General features: G+C 51.9%; 1 protein-coding gene across 1 annotated transcript in view; it reads left to right on the forward strand.

Annotated features, from left to right (window-relative positions):
* The window catches only part of LOC122922923 (heat shock transcription factor 2 binding protein), an 85,405-nt gene that overhangs the window by 36,819 nt on the left and 27,434 nt on the right, over nucleotides 1-21,152 (forward strand). Inside the window, exons 5-6 of the mRNA XM_044273692.1 lie at nucleotides 13,803-13,920; nucleotides 13,989-14,092. Of these exons, the coding sequence (XP_044129627.1) occupies nucleotides 13,803-13,920; nucleotides 13,989-14,092 (222 nt within the window). The remainder of the gene's footprint in view (nucleotides 1-13,802; nucleotides 13,921-13,988; nucleotides 14,093-21,152) is intronic.

The following is a 21,152-nucleotide window of genomic DNA, read 5'->3' on the forward strand; positions in this document are numbered from 1 at the left end:
TCTGTATGTAGTGAGCTCCCTCTAGTGGTGGCTGTATAATATGTATGCAGTGAGCTCCCTCTAGTGGTGACTGTATAATCTGTATGCAGTGAGCTCCCTCTAGTGGTGACTGTATAATCTGTATGTAGTGAGCACCCCCTAGTGGTGGCTGTATAATCTGTATGTAGTGAGCTCCCACTAGTGGTGGCTGTATGATCTGTATGTAGTGATCTCCCCCTAGTGGTGGCTGTATAATCTGTATATAGTGAGCTCCCCCTAGTGGTGGCTGTATAATCTGTATATAGTGAGCTCCCTCTAGTGGTGGCTGTATAATCTGTATGTAGTGAGCTCCCTCTAGTGGTGGCTGTATGATCTGTATGTAGTGAACTTCCTCTAGTGGTGGCTGTATAATCTGTATGTAGTGAGCTCCCCCTAGTGGTGGCTGTATAATCTGTATGTGTTGAGCTCCCTCTAGTGGTGGCTGTATAATCTGTATGTAGTGAGCTCCCTCTAGTGGTGGCTGTGTAATCTGTATGTAGTGAGCTCCCTCTAGTGGTGACTGTATAACCTGTATGTAGTGAGCTCCATCTAGTGATGGCTGTATAATCTGTATGTAGTGAGCTCCCTCTAGTGGTGACTGTATAACCTGTATGTAGTGAGCTCCATCTAGTGATGGCTGTATAATCTGTATGTAGTGAGCTCCCTCTAGTTGTGACTGTATAATCAGGTGATTTTCCTATTTCATGACGTAAAGTCATGATTTTATTAAAGACACGGAGGCGAGTATTGCTATTCTCCTTCTTTACTCTGACCAATAGCAGCAAAGAACAAATAAAAATATTGAAACATGTCATCAGCCCCTCCCCATAGTCTCTCTATAACACGCCACACCGCCTGCAAAACCTCCTCTTTCTTTGTAAATCCAAACCGAACAGTCCAACCGAACCGCCAACCAGGAACCGGAACAGCCTGGGAACAAAAGCGCCATCCATCCGGAAGCGAACAGGAACAACAGGAACAACCTTGAAGAACCTTCTGAAGCGGTCCACGTCACATGACCGGCTGGAACCAAACTGCCGACCCTCCGAACCAGGACGTAGACCAAAGGACACCACGGAACTGACCGATCTCAACCTGAAAAAAGGAGAAAACAGAGCCATGATAGAAGCAAATCGGTGCATTGTATTCACAAACAATTGGTTGCGACAAACCTACTCAGGAAAAAACTCATAGAGTTAAAGCAATATGCAAATGACACACAATCAAAATCATTCCAATTTTAAAACTCACATAGGGAGGGAAAACGTAGGGTGGGCAATACTCGCCTCCGTGTCTTTAATAAAATCATGACTTTACGTCATGAAATAGGAAAATCACCTGATTTTATTACAAGACCCGGAGGCTCGTATTGCAAGTTCAAAGTTAAGATAAATTCTCATTAATTGACGAAAAAACATGAGGACCTGGACGGAAGTAAAATTCCCTGAACGTGGACACTCTGGACCAGTCCGCCAGTTTCAAAATGTCCTCCAGTCTGGCGCCAGAAACCGCCAAAGAGGTAGCAGACGCCCCCCTAGCAGAATGCGCCGAAAAAACAGAAGTATCTACGCCCGCAAGCTCTATGAGCCACTTCATCCACCAACCAGCGTGGGAGTGGTCACTGGAGCAAAAGGACGAATGGTCGAAAGGAAAAGATGCGGGAACTCACGGGACCGATGCGGAGAAGTGCGAGCCTCATACTCCCTGAGGCAGGCCACTGGGCAAAGTGAAGGTGAAGCCGGGAAAGCAGGATAAGCAACCGAACGGATGTGGGTCTTAGTCCTCCTCGAGATGTCAAAAGAGACCCCCTCCGGGGTGTACGAGCGTGCATCATAGTCCAAAGCCCGGACGTCTGAAACCCGCTTGCAGGAAATCAGACAAAAGAGAGTGACGAGCTTCGCCGACAGTTGCCGAAGGGAAAGGTCCGTATTCTGAGGCCAAGAAGATAAAAAAGAAAGGACACAAGACACATCCCAAGTGGCAGAAAATCTAGGCCTAGGAGGACGAGACATCCGAGAACCGCGCAGGAGACGACATACTAAAGGATGTTGTCCCGCAGGGGTACCATCAAACCCTTGGTGAGAGGCCGAAATAGCCGATCTGAACAGGCTGATTGTGCGGTAAGCCTTGCCCTGGTCAAATAAAGAAGAAAGGAAATGCAAGATCTCCGTCACAGGTGCCGATACGGGATCCAAGTCCCTAGCCACGCACCAGCGAGCCCAAGATCCCCAGGCTGATCTGTAAGATCTTCTGGTGCCAGGGGCCCACGCATTTTCCAAAAGGACTCTAGCTGTTCCCGAAACTCCTGGGACCTCCCAGGGTCCCCTGAAATCCGACATGCCAGCAGTCGCAGGGATCCGTCTAGGAGAAGAGGATGTAGTTGGTGATTCGGTCCTCGGAGGAGAGTCTGAGACGTCGGGAGCAGGTACGGGATCTCTATCATCATCTCCAGAAGGTGCGGAAACCATGACTGGGAGTTCCAAAATGGGACCAGCAGCACCAGATCCGCTGAATAACGTCGCACCTGAATCAGGGTCCTGGGGATCAGCTGAAATGGAGGAAACGCGTAAAGCAGATCTCTGGACCAATCCTGCAGAAATGCGTCCACCGCTTCGGCTTCCGGGTCCGGGCGCCAACTGTAAAAACGTCGTAGTTGCGAGTTGAGACGGGAAGCAAACAGGTCGATGCAGCAAGGACCCCAAATTGACATTAAGGAACGGAACACCGTGGGATCTAACTGCCAGTCGCTGGAATCAGAAAGATACCGAGAGCTCCAATCCGCATGAATGTTCTGGACGCCAGGGAGATATTCCGCCAAAACAATCAACTCCTTGTCTAGACAGTAGTCCCAGAAATCCTTCGCCAGACGAGACAAGATGGTGGAGCGGGTTCCGCCCATGCCGTTGATGTACCTCACCGCTGACACGTTGTCCATGCGAAGTTGGATGCAGGATCTGGCCGTGTCTCTCGTGAAGCTCTTGATCGCAAATGATCCAGCCAACAGTTCCAGCGCATTGATATGGAATCCCGCCTCGGCCTCTGACCAACCGCCTCCGGTCGTGATCCCCTCGCAGTGAGCTCCCCAGCCCGACAGGCTGGCATCCGAATCCACCACGAAATCCGGACGATGGCCGAAGATCGCCTTGCCGTTCCAAGCACGCAGATTGTGGATCCACCAGGATAGTTCCTCCTTGGTCTCCTCGTCCAGCGAGATCCGCATAGGAAGCTCCCGCCCGAAGGTGGGAGATCTTCAGGCGCTGTAGAGCCCGGTAGTGAAGCGGGGCTGGGAAAACCGCCTGGATAGATGAGGCCAGCAGACCTATGATCCTGGCTAGATGGCGTAGAGGGATCTGGGAAGACGACCTGGCTTTGCACAACTCCTTCCGTATGGACCGAACCTTGGCTGGGGGTAGGCTGAGCGACCCTGCCGTGGCATCCACCAGAAACCCCAAGAACTCCATCACGTGAGACGGGGTGAGGTAAGATTTCTCCTGATTGAGGAGGAAACCCAGATCCGACAGAAGATCCATGGTCCAGCGAAGATGATCCAGTAATACTGACCGATTCTGGGCCATGATCAGAATGTCGTCCAGATATACGATGAGACGAACTCCACGACTGCGTAGCCACGCCATAGCCGGACGCATCAGCTTGGTGAAACACCAGGGAGCTGAAGAGAGGCCGAATGGGAGGCACGTGAACCGCCAAATCCTGTCCTGCCAAGAGAAACAGAGAAGGTTCCTGGACGCGTCCTCTACTGGGACAGTCAGATAAGCGTCCTTCAAGTCCAGCTTGACCATCCAATCGCCCACCTGTAGGAGGTCCCGAAGGAGATGGATGCCCTCCATTTTAAAATGGCGGTATCTGACAAACGCGTTGAGGGCGCGTAAATTGATAACAGGCCGAAGTTGGCCCCCCTTTTTCGCCACTAGAAAAATATTGCTGATTATCAGGCCAGGGGACATCGGAGCCGGTTCTATGGCTCCTTTGCGGACAAGGTCCGACAGTTCTGAGTCGACCAGTACGCGGTTTTCCGCTGAGAGTATTGCCGGGTGCGGAGGTGGGAGGGATAGGACGTCAGCTCGATATGGAAACCCCTGACCGTGGACAGGACCCATCGGTCTGAGGTGATGCGGGACCAAGCTGGAGAAAAAAGACGTAGTCTGCCCCCTACACAAGCCTTTAAAGAATTGAAATGAGTTGGTAGACTCACCGTAGGGACGTCTAGAAGACGGATTTCCTCGATATCCTCTTGGACGCCAGGAGCTTCCTCGTGAAGGGAAGAACGAAGACTGTTCTCGTCTGTGCTCCTGGAAGGAAGACCTCTGGGAGAAGGAGCCTCGGCCCGAACCACGGGACTGAAACTGGGCACGGCCGGACAGGCGGCCCCTGAAGCTGCCGGCCCTGGTAGAGACCCTACCGTGAAAAACTCGCTTCATGGAGGACTGGGCCTTGTCTAAGGCCGTGAAAGCCCCCACAAACCTCCCTAGGTCCTTAATGAAAGGTTCTCCAATTAAAAGGCCCTGGGCCTCCTTTCCAGCCTCCGTCAGAGCTAGGTTTGACAGCTTTGGCTCAATTTTGAAGAGGATGGCCTTTCGCCTCTCTATAGCTAAGGACGTATTCACGTTCCCTGCTATGCAAATGGCCCTCTGTACCCATTCGCGCAATTCCAGCGGGTCAACTTGCTTGTTCTCAGCTATAGCTGTCTCCGCCAGGTCAAATAGCTTAGCTAGCGGGCCAAATATGTCCAGGAGTTTATCCTGGCAGGACCTTAGCGCAGACTCCAGACCCCTGCGCGGATTCCACCCAGATTTGGCGAGGAACTGCGTCATTTTGGGGTCGACCGCCGGAGTCTCGCACACCCTGTTAGGGATGACTGGTCTGGGGCATTCCGCCCTAAGCTTATTGCGAGCCTCTTTGGAAAGAGGACATCGCACTCTAGCCTCCAAATACTTGGAGACGTGCTCCAGCGGCAACCACTCAGCCGAGCGGGGGTGGTGGAGCGAATCTGGGTCGAACAATGGCTCCCCAGAGGGATCCGTCAAAGGTGCAGGCATACCTTCTGCAGCAGACATTAAGGAGCTACACCCGGGTAGGGGGTTATCATCCATGACCCCTGATGGGTCCTCCTCTGCCTCCTCAAAGGCGTCATCTAAAGCCTCCTCCTCGGAACCGATCTCAGAGTCGGAATCCAATTCTTGATTTCCAAGCGACGCTTGGAAATCAATGGTCTGATCCCCAGGGATCGGGATATGGCCATCCTCCCCCGAAGGGGTTAATTCCACCAGAGGGACGCCCTCTGCTGCAGGGCCCTGGCCAGTATGCACATTCTCAGGCATGATGACCTGTGCAAGTGTGTACTTATAATGGTACTGCTTTATTATAATACAATAGGCGATCTAGCAAGTTATTGTATGAGGGAAGACACAGGGTTAAAACCCCAGTCTCAAACACACAGCAAAAACGCTAACAATGGCCGCTCAATAGAACAAGCAACAGCCACAGGAGCGTCTGGGGAGAAGGAACTGGTGATGGGGATTTGCCCCAGGCCAGTAACAAGAGATCGCTGCAAGACAAGAAACCTAACCGGACACCCAGGGACGGACCGAGGCAGCCGAGCTCCAGGCCGAGAAGACGCTAACAGCGGAAGCGGAAGTGCCCGAGATCTCTCTCCCCCTCTAGGGGTGCCTGTATAATCTGTATGTGGTGAGCTTCCTCTAGTGGTGGCTGTATAATCTGTATGTAGTGAGCTCCCCCTAGTAATGGCTGTGTAATCTGTATATAGGGAGCACCCTTAAGTGGCAGCTGTATAATCTGTATGTATTGAGCTCCCTCTAGTGGTAGCTGTATAATCTGTATATAGTGAGTTCTTTCTAGTGGTGGCTGTATCATCTGTATGTAGTGAGCTCCCTCTAGTGGTGGCTGTATATTCAATATGTAGTGAGCTCCCTCTAGTGGTGGTTGTATAATCTGTATGTAGTGAGCTCCCTCTAGTGGTGGCTGTATATTCAATATGTAGTGAGCTCCCTCTAGTGGTCGCTGTATAATCAGTATGTATTGAGCTCCACCTAGTGGTGGCTGTATAATCTGTATGTAGGGAGCTCCCTCTAGTGGCGGCTGTATAATCTGTATGTAGCGAGCTCCTTCTAGTGGCGGCTGTATAATCTGTATGTAGTGAGCTCCCTCTAGTGGTGGCTGTATATTTGATATGTAGTGAGCTCCCTCTAGTGGCGGCTGTATAATCTGTATGTAGTGAGCTCCCTCTAGTAGTGGCTGTATAATCTGTATGCAGTGAGCTCCCTCTAGTGGTGGCTGTATAATCTGTATGTAGTGAGCTCCCTCTAGTGGTGGCTGTATAATCTGTATGTAGTGAGCTCCCTCTAGTGGTGGCTTTGTAATCTCTATGTAGCGAGCTCCTTCTAGTGCTGACTGTATGATCTGTATGCAGTGAGCTCCCTCTAGTGGTGGCTTTGTAATCTGTATGTAGTGAGCTCCCTGTAGTGGTGGCTGTATAATCTCTATGTAGTGAGCTCCCCCTAGTGGTAACTGTATACTCTGTATGTAGTGAGCTCTCTAGTGGTGGCTGTATGATCTGTATGTAGTGAGCTCCCTTTAGTGGTGGCTGTATAATATGTATGCAGTGAGCTCCCTCTAGTGGTGGCTGTATAATCTGTATGTAGGGAGCTCCTTCTAGTGGTGACTGTATAATCTGTATGTAGTGAGCTCCCTCTAGTGGTGGCTGTATAATCTGTATGTAGTGAGTTCCCTCTAGTGGTGGCTGTATAATCTGTATGTAATGAGCTCCCTCTAGTGGTGGCTGTATAATCTGTATGTAGTGAGCTTACTCTAGTTGTGACTGTATAATCTGTATGTATTAAGCTCCCCCTAGTGGTGGCTGTATAATCTGTATGTAGTGAGCTACCTCTAGTGGTGACTGTATGATCTGTATGTAGTGAACTCCCTCTAGTGGTGGCTGTATGATCTGTATGTAGTGAGCTCCCTTTAGTGGTGGCTGTATAATATGTATGCAGTGAGCTCCCTCTAGTGGTGGCTGTATAATCTGTATGTAGTGAGCTCCCTCTAGTGGTGGCTGTTTAATCTGTATGTAGTGAGCTCCCTCTAGTGGTGGCTGTATAATCTGTATGTAGTGAGCTCCCTCTAGTGGTGGCTGTTTAATCTGTATGTAGTGAGCTCCCTCTAGTGGTGGCTGTATAATCTGTATGTAGTGAGCTCTCTCTAGTGGTGGCTGTATAATCTGTATGTAGTGAGCTCCCTCTAGTGGTGACTATATAATCTGTATGCAGTGAGCTCCCTCTAGTGGTGGCTGTATAATCTGTATGTAGTGAGCTCCCTCTAGTGGTGGCTGTATAATCTGTATGTAGTGAGCTCCCTCTAGTGGTGGCTGTATAATCTGTATGTAGTGAGCTCCCTCTAGTGGTGGCTGTATAATCTGTATGTAGTGAGCTCCCTCTAGTGGTGGCCGTATAATCTGTATGTGTTGAGCTCCCTCTAGTGGTGGCTGTATAATCTGTATGTAGTGAGCTCCCTCTAGTGGTGGCTGTATAATCTGTATGTAGTGAGCTCCCTCTAGTGGTGGCTGTTTAATCTGTATGTAGTGAGCTCCCTCTAGTGCTGGCTGTATAATCTGTACGCAGTGAGCTCCCTCTAGTGGTGGCTGTATAATCTGTATGTAGTGAGCTCCCTCTAGTGGTGGCTGTATAATCTGTATGTAGTGAGCTCCCTCTAGTGCTGGCTGTATAATCTGTACGCAGTGAGCTCCCTCTAGTGGTGGCTGTATGATCTGTATGTAGTGAGCTCTCTCTAGTGGTGGCTGTATAATCAGGTGCTTTTCCTATTTCATGACGTAAAGTCATGATTTTATTAAAGACACGGAGGCGAGTATTGCTATTCTCCTTCTTTACTCTGACCAATAGCAGCAAAGATAAAAAATATTGAAACATTTGAACAGCCCCTCCCCATAGTCCCAGTATAACAGGCCACTCCGCCTGCAAATCCTCCTCTTTCTTTGTAACTCAAGTCCGAAAATCCAACAGAACCGGAAAACCAAGAGTCCCAGAACATCATGGAACAACAACCGCCTTCCATCCGGAAGCGAAACGGGAAGAACCGGAAACAGCACCGAAGGATGCTCCTCGTCCTGTCCACATCAACCGATCGGCTGGAACCAAACTGCCGACGACGTAGACCAATGGATACAGCACACCAGGCCGGTGTCAACCTGAAAAGGTGAAAAAACAGAAAATGATAGAAACAAAATTGGGACATGGTATCCAAAATCAACCGGTTGCGATAAACCTACTCAGGAAAAAACTCATAGAGTTAAGATCAATAAGCGTATGACAACAAACCAATAATATTTGTAGAATAAACCTCATTCATAATAATATACATACATAGGGAGGGAACTCAGGGTGGGCAATACTCGCCTCCGTGCCTTTAATAAAATCATGACTTTACGTCATTGTAACGGATCTCCTAGCACCCCGACCGGGTACCTCCGTCGATAGATGCTCCTAGTGCTTTCTGAGGACTCCAAGCACTCCACTTGACACCGTATGCCCTGCAGACCCCACGAACCGCCGCAGCTTGGTTGGTGTCTCACCGTCCTCCACCCACGCTGGACCTACGACAAGGCTCCAGGCTCCAGTGGGTGAACCTCTCCTACAGCCAGAGAGCAGGAACAGCTCTTACAAGAGCTAGTAGTTGCCAGGGGAGTATAGCAAATCGTCAGCGTATAGCAATCCCCCAGTTTGATCAGTTATCCAAACACCAGTCTCAGCATGAAGAAGGATAAAACAGGAACACTTTATTGAGGGCTACCCGCCCGTATTTATGCAGGTCCCCATCTGGTGGCCACGCCCTTAGGGGACCAGAATGGAGACTGCGACACAGGACAGATATGCAGACACAACACATCCCCACAATGCATCATGGTTTCCTCCTCTCTGCCTGGCGACACCCGAGGAGCAATCCAATTATGTCTCAGGACAAAGGGAAAACACCAATACACACGTGGAGACAACAGGACAGGAATCACCACCCAAACACACAATGGCACACCCTCCCAGCAAACACAGACATTTAACATATCCCCAGATAGCTCAAGTCTGAGTGCATATCATTAGGTGAATGGCACTCAGAATACACGAATACAATAATATTAGCTATCTGGGTGCCCTCACATAACATACAATTTAACCGAACGCATAATAACATAAAACACAATTCCAAAGACAGATTTAAGCTGTGCGGCCGGCCTGTTTTCTTTAAAGTTAGTATGGGCCATAATCCTGAGGCAAGAGGCTAGCAACCAGCCCCCTCCAAAACACAGTGGCGAGGTTGGTTTCGTCACAGTCATGAAATAGGAAAATCACCTGATTTTATTACAAGACCCGGAGGCTCATATTGCAAGTTCAAAGTTAAGATAAATTCTCAATGATTGATGAGAAAACGTGAGGACCTGGCCGAAAATAAAATTCCCTGAACGTGGATACTCCGGACCAGTCCGCCAATTTCAAAATGTCCTCCTGCCCCCTACACAAACAGTTAAAGAATTGAAATGAGGCATTGGTCTTACCATAAGGTCGTCTGGAACCAGGGTTTCCTCTGTATCCTCTAGGCCTCCAGGATCCTCTCCGGGAAGGGAAAAAGGATGATGTCTCTCGCCTTTGCTCCTGGAATGCAGGTCTCTGGGAGGAGGAGCCTCTGCCCGTAGCACGGGATTGAAAATGGGCACGGCCGGACAGACGGCCCCTGAAACTGCCGGCCCTGGTAGAGACCCTACCATGAAACACCCGCTTCATTGAACTTTGGGCTTTATCGAGTGCTGTAAAAGCACCGACAAATCGTCCTAAGTCCTTAATAAAGGACTCGCCAAACAGCAGGCCCTGGGCCTCCTTACCGGCTTCGGTAAGCGCCAAGTTGGAGAGTTTAGGCTCAATCTTAAAAAGTATGGCCTTGCGCCGTTCAATAGCCAGGGACGTGTTAACGTTTCCTGCTACGCAAATCGCGCGCTGCACCCACTCGCGCAGCTCTAGAGGGTCTACTTGCCTACCCTCGGCCTTGGCAGCCTCGGCCAAGTCAAAGATCTTTGCCAGGGGGCCAAATATGTCCAGGAGCTTGTCCTGACAAGCGCGCAGGGCCGACTCCAGACCCTTTCTCGGATTCCACCCAGATTTGGTGAGGAATTGGGTCATTTTGGGGTCTACCGCTGGAGTCTCGCAAACCCTGTTGGGAATTATGGGTCTGGGGCATTCTGCCCTAAGCTTGTTGCGCGCCTCTTTGGAGAGGGGGCAACGCATGCGGGCCTCCAAATACTTGGAGACATGCTCCAACGGCAACCACTCCGCCGACCGAGGGTGGTGGAGGGAATCCGGGTCAAAGAGAGGTTCCCCTGATGGATCTGTCAAAGAAGCAGGGAACACATCTGCTGCCAAAACCATGGAGCTGCACCCGGGTAAGGGGTTAGAATCTATGACCCCAGAAGGGTCGTCCTCTGCCTCCTCAAAGGCGTCATCTATAGCCTCCTCATCAGAACCGACCTCAGAGCCGGAAGCTGTATCCTGCTGTGCTCTAGCACATTTCCAACTGCGCGTATGTTCTGCCTGACGCGTACAGGCTCTTTTGCGCGGACCTAGCGCGCCAACATTGGTGGAAACATCGTCACCAGTCAAGCGTGTTCTGGAGGCAGGCCCTGGCCCGGTTGGTTTAGAAACCGTAGCGGGCTGTGGGGTGGGAGAGGCAGCTGGATGGGATGCAAGGGCCTGGGCAATGGACTGGGATATGACCGAAGTCATTGATCCCATAGCCGCAGCAATCACATTAGATAATGTATTTTGAAAAGCTAGGGAATGATCCGCAGAGGGCGTCCCTGTGTCACAATCATCCCCGGAAGGGGTTAAATCAGCCTGAAGCATATCCTCTTCCATAGGGCCCTGCCCACTGAGATCTGTATTGGGCATGATCAACACAGCCTGCCTCTATATCTGTAGTGAAGGGGTTAATCTGAAAAACGAATCCTACCCTATGTACTCCGCTGGTGAGGATTTTCCCCAGCCAGGGAGAGGAGCTAGAGTGGGGAAGAAAAACCTGACAGAAGGTAGGAGCCGGTAAGTAGAGAGGCCGCCGAGCACCGGAGCCGGAGAGCAGATGCAGAGCAGGGTTCGCCGAGACTCCGGAGCGCCGCACTGAAACCGGAAGCGAAAGCGCCCGAGATCTCGCGAGATCTCGGGCGGAGCGAAGCGCAGCAAGCAGGAGAGCCGGCGGCAAGATCAGAGGTGAGCCGCGGCGCAAAAAAAGTAGCCGATGGGGGAGGGAGCCGAGAGGGAGCGCGCAGTGTGAAGGGACTGAGAGAAAAACTCAGCCAGACGCAAGAATAAACCCCCGATAGGGGAAGGTACAGACAGAAGAGGATGAATAACCCCAAAAGGAGATAATCGGACACACAGGGGGTACTCCTGAACAACAGGGTCACCAGAGCTGTGCCAAGGAGTTACACAGCACCAGAAAATGGGGGAGATCCCGTAAATCAAACCTGCAAACACAATAGAATATCCCATAAACCCAAAAAGGGGGAAAAAACTACATAAGATAACAGTAATAGTAATCAGACATATATCACAGGTACTTATCTCTGCGGTCAGCAGCAAAGAAAGAGGAGGATTTGCAGGCGGAGTGGCCTGTTATACTGGGACTATGGGGAGGGGCTGTTCAAATGTTCAATATTTTCTTTTTATCTTTGCTGCTATTGGTCAGAGTAAAGAAGGAGAATAGCAATATGAGCCTCCGGGTCTTGTAATAAAATCTGTATGTAGTGAGCTCCCCCTAGTGGTGGCTGTATAATCTGTATGTAGTGAGCTCCCTCTAGTGATGGCTGTGTAATCTGTATATAGTGAGCTCCCTCTAGTGGTGGCTGTATAACCTGTATGTAGTGAGCTCCCCCTAGTGGTGGCTGTATAATCTGTATGTAGTGAGCTCCCCCTAGTGGTGGCTGTATAATCTGTATGTAGTGAGCTCCCCCTAGTGGTGGCTGTATAATCTGTATGCAGTGAGCTCTCTCTAGTGGTTGCTGTATAATCTGTATATAGTGAGTTCTCTCTAGTGGTGGCTGTATAATCTGTATGTAGTGAGCTCCCTCTAGTGGTGGCTGTATAATCTGTATGTAGTGAGCTCCCTCTAGTGGTGGCTGTATAATCTGTATGTAGTGAGCTCCCTCTAGTGGTGGCTGTATAATCTGTATGTAGTGAGCTCCCCCTAGTGGTGGCAGTATAATCTGTATGTAGTGAGCTCCCTCTAGTGGTGGCTGTATAATCTGTATGTAGTGAGCTCCCTCTAGTGGTGGCTGTTTAATCTGTATGTAGTGAGCTCCCTCTAGTGGTGGCTGTATAATCTGTATGTAGTGAGCTCCCTCTAGTGGTGGCTGTATAATCTGTATGTAGTGAGCTCCCTCTAGTGGTGGCTGTATAATCTGTATGTAGTAAGCTCCCTCTAGTGGTGGCTGTATAATCTGTATGCAGTGAGCTCCCTCTAGTGGTGGCTGTATAGTCTGTATGTAGTGAGCTCCCTCTAGTGGTGGCTGTATAATCTGTATGTAGTGAGCTCCCCCTAGTGGTGACTGTATAATCTGTATGTAGTGATCTCCCTCTAGTGGTGACTGTATAATCTGTATGTAGTGAGCTCCCTCTAGTGGTGGCTGTATAATCTGTATGTAGTGAGCTCCCTCTAGTGGTGACTATATAATCTGTATGCAGTGAGCTCCCTCTAGTGGTGGCTGTATAATCTGTATGTAGTGAGCTCTCTCTAGTGGTTGCTGTATAATCTGTATATAGTGAGTTCTCTCTAGTGGTGGCTGTATAATCTGTATGTAGTGAGTTCTCTCTAGTGGTTGCTGTATAATCTGTATATAGTGAGTTCTCTCTAGTGGTGACTATATAATCTGTATGCAGTGAGCTCCCTCTAGTGGTGGCTGTATAATCTGTATGTAGTGAGCTCCCCCTAGTGGTGGCTGTATAATCTGTATGTAGTGAGCTCCCTCTAGTGGTGACTGTATAATCTGTATGTAGTGAGCTCCCTCTAGTGGTGGCTGTATAATCTGTATGTAGTGAGCTCCCCCTAGTGGTGACTGTATAATCTGTATGTAGTGATCTCCCTCTAGTGGTGACTGTATAATCTGTATGTAGTGAGCTCCCTCTAGTGGTGGCTGTATAATCTGTATGTAGTGAGCTCCCTCTAGTGGTGACTATATAATCTGTATGCAGTGAGCTCCCTCTAGTGGTGGCTGTATAATCTGTATGTAGTGAGCTCTCTCTAGTGGTTGCTGTATAATCTGTATATAGTGAGTTCTCTCTAGTGGTGGCTGTATAATCTGTATGTAGTGAGTTCTCTCTAGTGGTTGCTGTATAATCTGTATATAGTGAGTTCTCTCTAGTGGTGACTATATAATCTGTATGCAGTGAGCTCCCTCTAGTGGTGGCTGTATAATCTGTATGTAGTGAGCTCCCTCTAGTGGTGGCTGTATAATCTGTATGTAGTGAGCTCTCTCTAGTGGTTGCTGTATAATCTGTATGTAGTGAGCTCCCTCTAGTGGTGTCTGTATAATCTGTATGTAGTGAGCTCCCTCTAGTGGTGGCTGCAGTCAGTCAGAATGTATAGTAGGTCCACACCCGCCATGTAGACAGTCTTGTCTTTGGATGACATGGGGTGGGGGTCTTGTATGAGGGGACGTCTTCTGCTGATTCCTCACCTTTCCTCTCCCTTCCTTTCAGACGTGGCTGCTGTGTCTTGTGGACGGAGTTTCCTGATGTCTTCCTGCAGAGATCTGATGGAGAAGTGGATCCTGCTGCTCGGAGAGATCCGGTCCGGGAGCCACTGCCAGCTGAGAGTGTGAGTGCCTGCAGATACCAGGGACGTCACTGCTGGATATGGTGCTGATCTCTGCTGTCTCTCTGCAGTCTCATCCTGATGTCTCTTTACAATGTCTCCATTCATCGTGACGGTCTTCTGTGGATGAGTCGGTATCCGGGAATTATGTCTCAGCTTCAGCAGCTTCTGACGGGTGAGCGGAAAATTGGTGTGCAGGGGGCATGTCAGGGCAGGTGTGTGACAGCTCCGCCCCCTGTACTGCAGCGCTCTCATTAGAAGTGACAGCTCCGCCCCCTGTACTGCAGCGCTCTCATTAGAAGTGACAGCTCCGCCCCCTGTACTGCAGCGCTCTCATTAGAAGTGAAAGCTCCGCCCCCTGTACTGCAGCGCTCTCATTCTAAGTGGCAGCTCCGTCCCCTGTACTGCAGCGCTCTCATTAGGGGACAGCTCCACCCACTACACTGCAACGCTCTCATTAGAAGTGACAGCCGCGTCCCCTGTACTGCAGCGCTCTTATTCTAAGTGGCAGCTCCATCCACTGTACTGCAGCGCTCTCATTTTTATGTAACACACCTCCGTCCCCTGTACTGCAGCGCTCTTATTAGTAATGACAGTTCTGTCCACTGTACTGCAGCGCTCTCAGTAGGTGACAGCTCCTTCCACTGTACTGCAGCGCTCTCAGTAGGTGACAGCTCCATCCAAGTACTGCAGCGCTCTCAGTAGGTGACAGCTCCATCCACTGTACTGCAGCGCTCTCAGTAGGTGACAGCTCCATCCACTGTACTGCAGCGCTCTCAGTAGGTGACAGCTCCATCCACTGTACTGCAGCGCTCTCAGTAGGTGACAGCTCCGTTCACTGTACTGCAGCGCTCTCAGTAGGTGACAGCTCCGTCCACTGTGCTGCAGCGCTCTCAGTAGGTGACAGCTCCGTCCACTGTGCTGCAGCGCTCTCAGTAGGTGACAGCTCCATCCACTGTACTGCAGCGCTCTCAGTAGGTGACTGCTCCATCCACTGTACTGCAGCGCTCTCAGTAGTGACAGCTCCATCCACTGTACTGCAGCGCTCTCAGTAGGTGACAGCTCCGTTCACTGTACTGCAGCGCTCTCAGTAGGTGACAGCTCCATCCACTGTACTGCAGCGCTCTCAGTAGGTGACAGCTCCATCCACTGTACTGCAGCGCTCTCAGTAGGTGACAGCTCCATCCACTGTACTGCAGCGCTCTCAGTAGGTGACAGCTCCATCCACTGTACTGCAGCGCTCTCAGTAGGTGACAGCTCCATCCACTGTACTGCAGCGCTCTCAGTAGGTGACAGCTCCATCCACTGTACTGCAGCGCTCTCAGTAGGTGACAGCTCCATCCACTGTACTGCAGCGCTCTCAGTAGGTGAAGCTCCATCCACTGTACTGCAGCGCTCTCAGTAGGTGACAGCTCCATCCACTGTACTGCAGCGCTCTCAGTAGGTGACAGCTCCGTCACTGTACTGCAGCGCTCTCAGTAGGTGACAGCTCCATCCACTGTACTGCAGCGCTCTCAGTAGGTGACAGCTCCATCCACTGTACTGCAGCGCTCTCAGTAGGTGACAGCTCCATCCACTGTACTGCAGCGCTCTCAGTAGGTGACAGCTCCATCCACTGTACTGCAGCGCTCTCAGTAGGTGACAGCTCCATCCACTGTACTGCAGCGCTCTCAGTAGGTGACAGCTCCATCCACTGTACTGCAGCGCTCTCAGTAGGTGACAGCTCCATCCACTGTACTGCAGCGCTCTCAGTAGGTGACAGCTCCATCCACTGTACTGCAGCGCTCTCAGTAGGTGACAGCTCCATCCACTGTACTGCAGCGCTCTCAGTAGGTGACAGCTCCATCCACTGTACTGCAGCGCTCTCAGTAGGTGACAGCTCCATCCACTGTACTGCAGCGCTCTCAGTAGGTGACAGCTCCATCCACTGTACTGCAGCGCTCTCAGTAGGTGACAGCTCCATCCACTGTACTGCAGCGCTCTCAGTAGGTGACAGCTCATCCACTGTACTGCAGCGCTCTCAGTAGGTGACAGCTCCATCCACTGTACTGCAGCGCTCTCAGTAGGTGACAGCTCCATCCACTGTACTGCAGCGCTCTCAGTAGGTGACAGCTCCATTCCACTGTACTGCAGCGCTCTCAGTAGGTGACAGCTCCATCCACTGTACTGCAGCGCTCTCAGTAGTGACAGCCCATCCACTGTACTGCAGCGCTCTCAGTAGGTGACAGCTCCATCCACTGTACTGCAGCGCTCTCAGTAGGTGACAGCTCCAGTCCACTGTACTGCAGCGCTCTCAGTAGGTGACAGCTCCATTCACTGTACTGCAGCGCTCTCAGTAGGTGACAGCTCCATCCACGGTACTGCAGCGCTCTCAGTAGGTGACAGCTCCATTCACTGTACTGCAGCGCTCTCAGTAGGTGACAGCTCCATCCACTGTACTGCAGCGCTCTCAGTAGGTGACAGCTCCATCCACTGTACTGCAGCGCTCTCAGTAGGTGACAGCTCCGTACCACTGTACTGCAGCGCTCTCAGGAGGTGGCAGCTCCATCCACTGTACTGCAGCGCTCTCAGTAGGTGACAGCTCCATCCACTGTACTGCAGCGCTCTCAGTAGGTGACAGCTCCATCCACTGTACTGCAGCGCTCTCAGTAGGTGACAGCTCCATCCACTGTACTGCAGCGCTCTCAGTAGGTGAACAGCTCCATCCACTGTACTGCAGCGCTCTCAGTAGGTGACAGCTCCATCCACTGTACTGCAGCGCTCTCAGTAGGTGACAGCTCCATACCCTGTACTGCAGCGCTCTCAGTAGGTGACAGCTCCATCACTGTACTGCAGCGCTCTCAGTAGGTGACAGCTCCATCCACTGTACTGCAGCGCTCTCAGTAGGTGACAGCTCCATCCACTGTACTGCAGCGCTCTCAGTAGGTGACAGCTCCATCCACTGTACTGCAGCGCTCTCAGTAGGTGACAGCTCCATCCACTGTACTGCAGCGCTCTCAGTAGGTGACAGCTCCATCCACTGTACTGCAGCGCTCTCAGTAGGTGACAGCTCATCCACTGTACTGCAGCGCTCTCAGTAGGTGACAGCTCCATCCACTGTACTGCAGCGCTCTCAGTAGGTGACAGCTCCATCCACTGTACTGCAGCGCTCTCAGTAGGTGACAGCTCCATCCACTGTACTGCAGCGCTCTCAGTAGGTGACAGCTCCATCACTGTACTGCAGCGCTCTCAGTAGGTGACAGCTCCATCCACTGTACTGCAGCGCTCTCAGTAGGTGACAGCTCCATCCACTGTACTGCAGCGCTCTCAGTAGGTGACAGCTCCATCCACTGTACTGCAGCGCTCTCAGTAGGTGACAGCTCCATCCACTGTACTGCAAGCGCTCTCAGTAGGTGACAGCTCTATCCACTGTACTGCAGCGCTCTCAGTAGGTGACAGCTCATCCACTGTACTGCAGCGCTCTCAGTAGGTGACAGCTCCGTCACTGTACTGCAGCGCTCTCAGTAGGTGACAGCTCCAGTCCACTGTACTGCAGCGCTCTCAGTAGGTGACAGCTCCTATCCACTGTACTGCAGCGCTCTCAGTAGGTGACAGCTCTATCCACTGTACTGCAGCGCTCTCAGTAGGTGACAGCTCCATCACTGTACTGCAGCGCTCTCAGTAGGTGCCAGCTCATCCACTGTACTGCGCGCTCTCAGTAGGTGACAGCTCCATCCACTGTACTGCAGCGCTCTCAGTAGGTGACAGCTCCATTCACTGTACTTGCAGCGCTCTCAGTAGGTGACAGCTCCATCCACTGTACTGCAGCGCTCTCAGTAGGTGACAGCTCCATCCACTGTACTGCAGCGCTCTCAGTAGGTGACAGCTCCATCCACTGTACTGCAGCGCTCTCAGTAGGTGACAGCTCCATCCACTGTACTGCAGCGCTCTCAGTAGGTGACAGCTCCATCCACTGTACTGCAGCGCTCTCAGTAGGTGACAGCTCATCCACTGTACTGCAGCGCTCTCAGTAGGTGACAGCTCCATCCACTGTACTGCAGCGCTCTCAGTAGGTGACAGCTCCATCCACTGTACTGCAGCGCTCTCAGTAGGTGACAGCTCCATCCACTGTACTGCAGCGCTCTCAGTAGGTGACAGCTCCATCCACTGTACTGCAGCGCTCTCAGTAGGTGACAGCTCCATTCCACTGTACTGCAGCGCTCTCAGTAGGTGACAGCTCCATCCACTGTACTGCAGCGCTCTCAGTAGGTGACAGCTTCATTCCTGTACTGCAGCGCTCTCAGTAGGTGACAGCTCCTTCACTGTACTGCAGCGCTCTCAGTAGGTGACAGCTCCATCCACTGTACTGCAGCGCTCTCAGTAGGTGACAGCTCCATCCACTGTACTGCAGCGCTCTCAGTAGGTGACAGCTCCATCCACTGTACTGCAGCGCTCTCAGTAGGTGACAGCTCCATTCCACTGTACTGCAGCGCTCTCAGTAGGTGACAGCTCCATCCACTGTACTGCAGCGCTCTCAGTAGGTGACATGCTCCATCCACTGTACTGCAGCGCTCTCAGTAGGTGACAGCTCCATCCACTGTACTGCAGCGCTCTCAGTAGGTGACAGCTCCATCCACTGTACTGCAGCGCTCTCAGTAGGTGACAGCTCCATCCACTGTACTGCAGCGCTCTCAGTAGGTGACAGCTCCATCCACTGTACTGCAGCGCTCTCAGTAGGTGACAGCTCCATTCCACTGTACTGCAGCGCTCTCAGTAGGTGACAGCTCCTCCACTGTACTGCAGCGCTCTCAGTAGGTGACAGCTCCATCCACTGTACTGCAGCGCTCTCAGTAGGTGACAGCTCCATCACTGTACTGCAGCGCTCTCAGTAGGTGACAGCTCCATCCACTGTACTGCAGCGCTCTCAGTAGGTGACAGCTCCATCCACTGTACTGCAGCGCTCTCAGTAGGTGACAGCTCCATCCACTGTACTGCAGCGCTCTCAGTAGGTGACAGCTCCATCCACTGTACTGCAGCGCTCTCAGTAGGTGACAGCTCCATCCACTGTACTGCAGCGCTCTCAGTAGGTGACAGCTCATCCACTGTACTGCAGCGCTCTCAGTAGGTGACAGCTCCAGTCCACTGTACTGCAGCGCTCTCAGTAGGTGACAGCTCGTCCACTGTACTGCAGCGCTCTCAGTAGGTGACAGCTCCATCCACTGTACTGCAGCGCTCTCAGTAGGTGACAGCTCCATCCACTGTACTGCAGCGCTCTCAGTAGGTGACAGCTCCATCCACTGTACTGCAGCAGCTCTCAGTAGGTGACAGCTCCATCCACTGTACTGCAGCGCTCTCAGTAGGTGACAGCTCCATCCACTGTACTGCAGCGCTCTCAGTAGGTGACAGCTCCATCCACTGTACTGCAGCGCTCTCAGTAGGTGACAGCTCCATCACTGTACTGCAGCGCTCTCAGTAGGTGACAGCTCCATCCACTGTACTGCAGCGCTCTCAGTAGGTGACAGCTCCATACACTGTAATGCAGCGCTCTCAGTAGGTGACAGCTCCATCACTGTACTGCAGCGCTCTCAGTAGGTGACAGCTCCATCCACTGTACTGCAGCGCTCTCAGTAGGTGACAGCTCCATCCACTGTACTGCAGCGCTCTCAGTAGGTGACAAGCTCCATCCACTGTACTGCAGCGCTCTCAGTAGGTGACAGCTCCATCCACTGTACTGCAGCGCTCTCAGTAGGTGACAGCTCCATTCACTGTACTGCAGCGCTCTCAGTAGGTGACAGCTCCATCCCACTGTACTGCAGCGCTCTCAGTAGGTGACAGCTCCATCCACTGTACTGCAGCGCCTCTCAGTAGGTGACAGCTCCATTCCACTGTACTGCAGCGCTCTCAGTAGGTGACAGCTCCATCCACTGTACTGCAGCGCTCTCAGTAGGTGACAGCTCCATCCACTGTACTGCAGCGCTCTCAGTAGGTGACTGCTTCCATCCACTGTACTGCAGCGCTCTCAGTAGGTGACAGCTCCATCCACTGTACTGCAGCGCTCTCAGTAGTGACAGCTCATCCACTGTACTGCAGCGCTCTCAGTAGGTGACAGCTCCAATCCACTGTACTGCAGCGCTCTCAGTAGGTGACAGCTCCATCCACTGTACTGCAGCGCTCTCAGTAGGTGACAGCTCCAATCCACTGTACTGCAGCGCTCTCAGTAGGTGACAGCTCCATCCACTGTACTGCAAGCGCTCTCAGTAGGTGACAGCTCCATCCACTGTACTGCAGCGCTCTCAGTAGGTGACAGCTCCATCCACTGTACTGCAGCGCTCTCAGTAGGTGACAGCTCCATCCACTGTACTGCAGCGCTCTCAGTAGGTGACAGCTCCATCCACTGTACTGCAGCGCTCTCAGTAGTGACAGCTCCATCCACTGTATGCAGCGCTCTCAGTAGGTGGACAGCTCCATCCACTGTACTGCAGCGCTCTCAGTAGGTGACAGCTCCATCCACTGTACTGCAGCGCTCTCAGTAGGTGACAGCTCCATCCACTGTACTGCAGCGCTCTCAGTAGGTGACAGCTCCATCCACTGTACTGCAGCGCTCTCAGTAGGTGACAGCTCCATCACTGTACTGCAGCGCTCTCAGTAGGTGACAGGCTCCATCCACTGTACTGCAGCGCTCTCAGTAGGTGACAGCTCCATCCACTGTACTGCAGCGCTCTCAGTAGGTGACAGCTCCATCCACTGTACTGCAGCGCTCTCAGTAGGTGACAGCTCCATCCACTGTACTGCAGCGCTCTCAGTAGGTGACATGCTCATCCACTGTACTGCAGCGCTCTCAGTAGGTGACATGCTCCATCCACTGTACTGCAGCGCTCTCAGTAGGTGACAGCTCCATCCACTGTACTGCAGCGCTCTCAGTAGGTGACAGCTCCATCCACTGTACCTGCAGCGCTCTCAGTAGGTGACAGCTCCATTCACTGTACTGCAGCGCTCTCAGTAGTTGACAGCTCCATCCACTGTACTGCAGCGCTCTCAGTAGGTGACAGCTCCATCCACTGTACTGCAGCGCTCTCAGTAGGTGACAGCTCCATCCACTGTACTGCAGCGCTCTCAGTAGGTGGACAGCTCCATCCACTGTACTGCAGCGCTCTCAGTAGGTGACAGCTCCATCCACTGTACTGCAGCGCCTCAGATGTGACAGGGCTTCCATCGCACTGTACTGCAGCGCTCTCAGAAGGTGGAAGCTCATCCAC

This window comes from Bufo gargarizans, unplaced genomic scaffold, assembly GCF_014858855.1.
Source record: "Bufo gargarizans isolate SCDJY-AF-19 unplaced genomic scaffold, ASM1485885v1 original_scaffold_1062_pilon, whole genome shotgun sequence".
In the NCBI taxonomy this organism is placed as follows: domain Eukaryota; kingdom Metazoa; phylum Chordata; class Amphibia; order Anura; family Bufonidae; genus Bufo; species Bufo gargarizans.